Below are 9,193 nucleotides of genomic sequence, written 5' to 3' on the forward strand. Positions count from 1 at the left end.
TTCCTTGGAAGTCAAAGAGAGGGGGGAGATTCTAGTTACCAAATGCTTGTTGTAATAGGTGATATTACAAAAAATAAATTGAAGCAATAATAGACGTAGGCGTTGAGTGTGTTCCTTCAAAGACAAGTTTATTCTTTGTACACTACATGTTCCACATAATCAAAGGAGCTGACTTACCCCAATAATCATATTTATATATCATTTAAGAAGTTTACATTAATTACTTCAAAAAATCTTAGAGATATCTAAAAAACTATACACATGTCAAATAATCATAACTCATGGGAAAAGTAGTAAGTAGTGAGTAATAGTTTTGATAGTTCCAACATAATAAGGATACGTGAAAGAAATATTAACACTGAGATGTTGTAGGACAAACTTAATAGAAAGAGAGTTATGACAAATTTTCCAAATAAAAATTAAACATTTGCTACAATAGCTAACTTCCACATTCAATTATAATGATAATTAGAATTATAATCTTGATGTATACGTGGAAACTAATGAAATCCATTTTTATAGTATATTCACTATTAAGTTTTTTACTCCACAACCAACAATCTTCAACATAAGCAAAGTTGGTTGCGATCTATAAATCAAAAAATAATAACTTTTGGAGGCAGCAAAAGATTTAATTCTACAATGATATTTTAATCATCATCACATAAGTATGTGATCTTCAATCCTATAAATCGAGACGAAATATGTTGGATATTCTCAAAACAAAGATGTTTTGTAAGGTATTGTTGAAATAAAAAATTTAAATCTCCATTTCTTGTAGTAAAAGTGAAATTGTATTTTAACACATCAAGAACTTTGAGAATGACTTTTCATGTAAGTGAACCAACTTTTTTTATCAAAAAATATATCACCTTAAAATAGATACTTATCATCGAAAAGTAAGACTCAGATTTTCTTGTCTAATTACACTAAACTCTTAAGAAATCTTTCTAATAAAACATTGTTTTGCTAATGAGTTTAACCGGAGCTCGTTAAGAAATCTCAAATTTTGAGATTGGAATAAAAAACATAAATTAGCACCAACAACAACCCAAAAAAAAAAAGTTAAAAATAAAATGTGTTTGAGAATTTTGGCATTCAGAAGCATAAATCCATTAAATATGATGAGGTCCATCTTTTTTATCTAATAGTATAATGATCAAAAATTGAAAGAAGCTGTCTTGGATTCTCTTTCTCTTTCTCTCTCTAAGGCAACAAAAAAAAAAATGTAGCACTTTGTGACTCTCACTCACTTTCTTCCACATTTTTTCTTCTTCAATTCCAATTACAGATTCAATGAAATCAAAACAACAAGTTTCAACCATGATAAGACACGGTTTCATTTCAGACCCAACCATCTCTTCCTTCTCACCTTCTAGAACCTTCTCTTCTCCTTCTCCATCTCCACCACCATCCACAACTCGCCCGAGTCAAACTCAACCCCAAACTCAGTCCCTCTTCGACATGATGTCAGAGGATCAAAACCGCGACGCAAGACTCTCCGACGAAAAGCGCCGGAAAATGCAAGATCGGGTGAAGAAGCTGCTTGAAGAAGCTTCGTTTAGCGGCGGCGATGTCAAGCTGACGGTGGTCGGGAAGGAAGGGTTGAAGGTTTCGATGGAAGTTCAGAAGAGCGTTTTGGCTGATAAGAGTCGATTCTTCGCGGAGAAGCTTCGTTGTGACTGTGGGAGTGGGAATGGAATGTCGCATTCGGTTGAGATCAGTGATTGTGACGACGTTGACGTTTATGTGGAAGCTGTCGTTTTGATGCATTGTGTGGATCTTAACCAGAGGTTGAGACTCATTGGTGACGGTGCTGTTTCTAGAGTTTTGAACTTGCTCAAGGTATTTTTCATTTCCTACCAAATTAGCAATCATGAATGATTAATGCTTAATTGGCCTTGTTGTGAGTTTATTCCCTAATTCGCACTCATTGTGGTTTCGCACGGATATCTGATACGACACTGGCACTGAAACGGTTACACTAGTAATAATTTGAAAAAATGAATATATTAGTGATGGACTGATGGTGTGTGAAACGGTTACACTAGTAATAATTTGAAAAAATGAATATATTAGTGATGGACTGATGGTGTGTGACACTGACATGGATACGCCTTTATTGAGATAAGAGTAATAATTTGAAAAAATGAATATATTGAATCTAATCACAAGTGATGGTGTATGAGACTGACATGGACACGCATTTTTTTCAGAGGTATCGGTGTTATAGATTCTACCATAATCAAGTAGAGTATTTTGCTTACCTTCTTTTGCAGGTATCAGCAGCTATCATGTTTGACCTAGGGGTTATGTCATGTCTAGAATATTTGGAAGCTATTCCATGGACTGAGGATGAACAGGAGGAAATAGTATCTCAACTAGGTCATCTGCAGCTTCATGAATCTGCGACCGAGGTTCTTCTAAGAGTGTCGTCGTCAAGTCCATCTACTGCTGCGAGAGCCGATGATATCTTCACAAACCTTATTAGTGGTGTTCTACAAGCTAAAGACGACAAGGCGCGCAGGGAAATGAAATCCATGCTATCTAAATTACTTAACGAGAATGTTTATAATGATAGCAACAAACTCGATGTTTCTAAAGACACCCTCTATCATCTTTGCCAAAGGTGCATCAGTTCTCTTATCCTGTGCCTATCTGAAGCAAACGACACGCCTGAGAGGCCAGACCGGGGGGTTTTAATGAGCGAAATAGCTCGCGAAGCTGACAATATACAATGGATTGTTGACATTTTGATTTGCAAAAGAATGGGGGATGAGTTTGTAAAAATATGGGCCGAACAGAAAGAACTCGCTGCACTTCATTCGAAAGTTCAAATCATTTATCGATATGAAATCAGTAGAATCACAGCGCAACTGTGTATTGGGATTGGAAGGGGACACATATTGGTGCCGAAAGAAATTCGATTTTCCTTGTTGTCGACATGGTTAGAAGCTCTGTATGACGATTTTGGGTGGATGAAGAGAGGTTCTAAATCAGTTGATAAGAAATTGGTTGAAGATGGACTGAGCCAAACTATACTAACACTGCCTTTACTTCAACAGCAAGTTTTGTTGCTTAATTGGTTTGATAGGTTTCTGAATAAAGGAGATGATTGTCCTAACATTCAGAAGGCTTTTGAGATTTGGTGGAGAAGGGCTTTCATTAGAAAGTATTCACCAGAGCCTGATACTTCCCAATTACAAATAACTCTCATGGATTATCCAAAATGAAAAGTATGAAAAGGACCTTTAGATAACAGAAGAGTGTAATTAATTCACATTTGTAAATAATAAGTGGCCATTTGCATTTCCACTTCTGCTTTTGTCAATTTTGGATTTTTTTTTTTTTTGTGGGATGGTTGAGTGGAAAATATTTATAAGGCTGAAATGTTTTTTTAACATTTTATTAAATAAATTCTGTTTTTTTTTTTGTTGTTTCCATGTCATTATCATTATAATAGATATTTATTTATTTTATTTATATATTAAATTTTGTCTATGGCAGCATTGATATGCATAGTCGATCTCAAGCGCAGATTAAAGGAGAGGATTGTGTTAGACAATCGATAGCAAACATAAAATTTTGTTGAATTTCTATGACATGAATTAACTATGAAATAATGTGAATGTTAGGTCGTTGCTTGTAAGCAACACGATGTATGGTTCAAGTACAATTTCAAAAGAGCGATGGTTTTCACATTCTCTTGAAAGAGTGTGGGTAATGAAGTTAGTTCATGAGTAGGATTTGTTTTGAATCATGGAAGATGGTTTTCACATTCTCTTGAAAGAGTGTGGGTAATGAAGTTAGTTCATGAGTAGGATTTGTTTTGAATCATGGAATATATGTATGCTTAGTGGAAAATCTATGGAAATAGTGGACACTATGGTTTAGTAGGAAGAATAATTTCATGTGCCTACAAAAAACTAAGTGGACATGTGAAAAGGTGAAAGAGTTAGACAACTCGGAATTTAAGCTTTGGCATATTGGAAAAAGGATATTGTGAATGTGAAAAGAGTATGAGAACGAATCATAGCCTTGAAATTTGTATTGGAACATGACATCTTTAATATTATAAGTGCTTATGCAGAGGTTGAGTTATCAAAACATCTTAAGATAAAATTTTAGGAGGATTTAAAAGGCTTATTTCAGGATATACCCCAAAGAGAGAAGATTTTTAGAAGGGGGTGTAAATGGACATATGTGGAGCGTAGCAAGAGGTTTTGAGAGCGTGCATGGGGATATAGTCTCGGGGATGTAAATACAGAGAGAAAATCTATCTTGGAGTTTTTGTCGGCTTTTGATTTTACTATAGCTTATACCTAATTTAGGAAAAGAGGTTAACATCTTAGTACATATAACAGTGGGGTAACATGCTCTGAGATATATTTCTTATTTATTAGGAAGTCATATATGAATATTTGCTTGGACGGTAAAGTTATTATGGGAGAGAACTTGACTACCCAATTTATGATACTATTGATTATGGAAGTAAGAATCAAGAGGAGAGAAAGGAGAATAAGTAACATTAAAGCGCCACAATTAAAGTGGTTGAAGGTGGAGAAAAGCACAAGAAAGGGGGGTTTGAATTGTGTTCTTCAATATTTATTTTCCTTTCATTTGATATCTTTCCTTTTCTTCTAGTATCTCATTTTTTTGGATATGCTTTGGATAATGTTGCGGAAGCATGTTTGAAATAATACTGCATAACCAACGAAATAAACTTTCATTTAGCTTCTTTTCTTCATCAGAACTTCTGACTTTGCTAAGTACAATTCTGAAGAAGGATTGCGTGGAATTTCCGAGTTAAATGAACGGCTTGGAAAGTAAAAGACACTTTCATTTTTATCCTGGTTCACCTTCTCAATAAGGCTATCTTCAGTCCACCCTCCTCAGGTGATTTTGCCTCTCTCATCAAGGACTTAATCCACTATAACCAAAACTGATTACAACTGCACATCCAAACTGGTGTGACTAACCATCTGCGCAAGCTACCTGCAAGTGACTATCCCTAGAAAATGAACTGTTCAATGATCTTAGCAAGATATAACGTTCATTGACCTAGACAAACTTGCACAAGCTACCCGGGAGTGACTAACCCTAGACAATGAACCGTTCAGTGATCTCAGCAAGATATAACGTTCATTGACCAAAACAAACCTGCACAAGCTAACTGCTTGTGACTAACAACACTGCACAAGCCAACTGCTTGTGACTAACAACAATGAACTGTTCAGTGATATGATCCACAGATATAACATTCATTGACCCCTTTGAACTTCTGACCTTCACTTGGTCTTCTAAGAGGATTTCCACAATGACTGCAGTCACTTTCATCTCAAGCTTCAGACCTTCTACTTGGCCGCTTAAGGAATGGTCGATAATGCATTTTTGGTTACAATACAATGCTTCTTAACAAGCAGATATTCCTGTTATCTAGGTACATATTGCTTTGACACACTGACAAGTAGCCACCTCTGGTGTCTTAAACAAGTGTTTAGAAGATTAGAAAGAGATGACACAATATGAGTAACAACTCTTGTGTCTTATGTACTCTTACAAGAGTTATCTTGTAGTCTCCTTGTCTTTATCTTCAAGACGAGATCTTCACTTCTTTGTTGGTAAGAAGAGTAAGAGCTTTTAGATCTATGTATTGAGTGCTTCTTCAATTTGATCTTCGTCTTCATTTCTTCTACAAGCAGATTAAGAGCAACAGCCCTTGTTTTTAAATTGCTTCTTATATGATGATCTTCCTCTTCAATTTAGATACTGATCATGAGGCTAGTCAAAGCTCTAAACACATTAATGATTTTAAGCAAACATACAACATTGTAAAGCAACACTCAGTGTATTCAGTTTCTTTAGTCATTTTATTGTGAGGATTTAAGATATTGATCATGTATTAGTGGATTTCTTTCAGATATATTTTCGACTTTCATTTTTCCACTGGAGCATACTGCATAACAAGCAGAATCTTCTTTTCTTCTCTCGGTGTTTCTCTTTATGGACATGTTGTAGTACTTGAAACACACTTACTTTCTCATTTTTCTTGTTTTTGTATTTGTGGATTTTTCTAATGTAACTTGGTGCAATTATGCATGCATTCCACTCATTTTGATTTGAAGTTCTTGTTCTTTTATATGCAATTTGAATAGTACTGTTGGGACATTTTGAATGTTTCAATAAATGCATTGTTGCACATGTACTGCAAGGAAATGCTTTCAAGGCCTATCTTATCTTGAGTGTGATAATTGTTGTTGGTAGCGTGTTTCCTTGGTTTTTGTTTCTCCAACGAGCTGCATGTGCATAGCTTCTTCAGTTAACTTTGGGAGTTACTCCTTTTAAGTGTTTCAGCCGTTTTTCTAATCATTGTGTTTTTAACGGCATCTTATATTGATTTAGATTTCGTAACATCTATTCAGATTTGAATATAACTTCTATTTGAGTATATCTGCAGTGGTTGGTGCGTTTCACAAGTTACTTCATTTGAGATTCTATTGTGTCTTTAACTTTATTAATCAGCTTTTATGTTTCAGATTATTAGATCTCTTTTGATTTTACTTCGGATCTTCTCATTTGAGCTTGTCTGAACCTTTGTGATCTTTTGCACTCTTTAGCTTTCAGAACTTCTGATTTAACAGGACTAGTAAAAAAATAACATCTGCACACTTAATGAAACCATTAGTAATAAAATTGTTACAAACAAAATAAATACTTGTTATCATCAAAACGAAATTATGAGGTTAAAACAAATGTCGGGTGAATTGAGAAGAAACATTTTAGTTCCAATCTATAAGAACAAACAGATATACAAATGTGTGCAAATTATAGGGGGTTAAACTTATGAGTTATACCATGAATTATGGGAACGAATGATTGAACAGAGTCTAAGAAAGGAGACCAAGTCTGTGAAAATCAATTTGATTTTATGTCTGGGAAGTCAACCATAGAAGCAATCTATCTACTCCAACGAGTGATGGAGCAGTATTTGATGGACCAACAAGACTTTCACCTAATTTTTATTCACTTGAATAAGGAGTATGATAGAGTTCCTATAAATATTTTGTGGAAATCCCTAGAAAAGAAAGGGGTTAGGATCACATACATTCGAGTTAATCAAGATATGTATGAAGGTGTATCGACCAGTGTGTAGGCAAAGGGTGGAGAGACAAACGATTTCCTCCATCGGCACTAACAATAAACAATAAACACGCCCTATGTTTATACAATATAGATGTTATTAGTATTAAACATAAAATAAATTATCATATATACTTGTAAAAAAATCATAAAATACCTTATCATCTTCCCATATGGAGCCTTTCAAGTCTTCTTCAATGTCGTGCCAACTATCTTTCAAAATACTCATTTTACTTCTACCTTGTAACACAATGTAACCCATAAAATCCTTAGCATGTTCACCAGAAGCCCTGTTAGTTCTTATATCAACTACAACTGGGAGTGAACACCACTTTCATGGGATTTTTTCACCTTTGTATACATTGTGGCACCTCTAGTTTTTCTTTTACGTTTTGTATTAATGTTTTGTATTAGCAGAAGTTGCATCAGATGTTGTATGGGAGGTGCTTGTCGAATCGGCCATGACTATCTAAATAAACCTCAAAATGATCAACAGACATACACGTAGAAACTACTTCAGTGAAAAGGTAAAAAAATGATTAAGAGAAACTATTTCAGTGAATCAAACAACACGTAGAAACATACTAACTAACATTTCATTGAATAAGTAAAAAAGATCAAGAGAAATTATTTCAGTGAATCAAACAACACGTAGAAACATTTTAACTAACGTCTCACTGTAAAACAAAATGAAAAAACATACCTCAAATGAGTTTTGGTTGGAAGAGAGATGATATACGAGTTTTCATAGATAAAAGATTTTTTTTGCCAAGCTTTGATAGAGATGATAATCGAGTTTTGATAGAGATGACAGTCACTTAGGGTTTTTTTTGTTGCAAAATGAGAGTGAAGAAATGATGTTTACATTTTGATATTAGGTTGAAGGGTTTCATGCAAAATTAAAACTATAATTCGTGACATACAGGTATTAATTAAAAATTAAAACTATACAAAACAGAATAACGTCATATTCTGTGAATCCACTTAAAATATATATCATGTCGATTTTTTATAAAAACTGAGGGATTTGAATATATAAAGTAAAAAATTAAAATGAGCTTTTGAAAATAATAATTTGAAATTATTTATGCAAAATATATCACCTCTCAGTTGGACCATGCAACCAAGGTAAATACTAATAAGAAATTAAAAAAATTAACAAAGAAAAATAGTGAAGCTGGAAAGGCGCCGTGAAAAATACTAATTAAAAATTTAAAAATAACATAAAATGAAGTAACTGAGATTCGAAGCGAACTCCCTATTAGCTACATCACCTCGGTTTTCTGTAGAATCGAGGGAACATATTGAGTATTTGTTTAAAAACAAGGCACTCTCGGGACCTATACGCTCGGTTTTTTATTGTTAGAGGTGTAAGCTTCGTCATAAAAAGTGTTATTTGTAGTAGTGAACTCTTATAAACTCTATAGGCTGATTGATAACTCAAAGCTCAACTCATTCAATTCTCAACTCAACTCTAAACCTTTCAATTCAACTCTAAATTCAACATGATCAAATAACTCTAACTCCTCAATTAATCCAAAAATCAACTCAAATCATGAAAAGACAACAAATACACACAGAACTCACAAAATTACTCGAAGCTCTAAAACCAAATGTCTAACTTAAAAATAGTACCAAAAATTATAGACTCGTGGCAAAATTATGAAACTTTCCAGTTTAAAGGTTCCTTAAATCCTCTTTCAAACACAACTGACCTCAGCTCAAATGGAGTTACAAAACTGCAGTTCTATTCTTTTTAGTCCAGACATATCACAATATTTTCTACTAAAACTCTAAAATATGATGTCTGACTTTATAATAGCTCGAAAAACTATATACTTATATTATAATTATGAAACGTTATAGTCTAAAATATTGTTAAACCCTCTTCCTAACACAACTGACGATACCTCGAACGGACTTACGAAACTCAAGTTACGCCTGAAATAAGATGACCAACGCAAGACCGAGAGTGACTACGCCTCTAGTATAAAAACTAGGAAATTGTTGTTGTTGTAGGGTTCCTATACCTAATTTCTTCGTGCAGACAAAA

At 34.0% G+C, this 9,193-nt stretch overlaps 1 protein-coding gene across 1 annotated transcript; it reads left to right on the forward strand.

The window, feature by feature from the left end:
* Positions 1-1,142: 1,142 nt before the first annotated feature.
* Positions 1,143-3,430, forward strand: LOC131626549 (BTB/POZ domain-containing protein At5g60050). The gene is made up of 2 exons (XM_058897370.1): positions 1,143-1,845; positions 2,280-3,430. The coding sequence occupies exons 1-2, from the start codon at positions 1,297-1,299 to the stop codon at positions 3,231-3,233; spliced, it is 1,503 nt and encodes a 500-aa protein (XP_058753353.1). The 5' UTR covers positions 1,143-1,296; the 3' UTR covers positions 3,234-3,430.
* Positions 3,431-9,193: the final 5,763 nt, after the last annotated feature.

The sequence above is a fragment of the Vicia villosa genome, unplaced genomic scaffold, assembly GCF_029867415.1.
Source record: "Vicia villosa cultivar HV-30 ecotype Madison, WI unplaced genomic scaffold, Vvil1.0 ctg.000305F_1_1, whole genome shotgun sequence".
NCBI classification, from domain to species: Eukaryota; Viridiplantae; Streptophyta; class Magnoliopsida; order Fabales; family Fabaceae; genus Vicia; species Vicia villosa.

Excerpts from the sequence above, each read along its gene's own strand:
- LOC131626549 (XM_058897370.1), top strand. The coding sequence starts at position 1,297 with ATGAAATCAAAACAACAAGTTTCAACCATGATAAGACACGGTTTCATT. Across the intron at positions 1,846-2,279 it reads GAGTTTTGAACTTGCTCAAG|GTATCAGCAGCTATCATGTT; the intron begins GTATTTTTCATT and ends CTTCTTTTGCAG.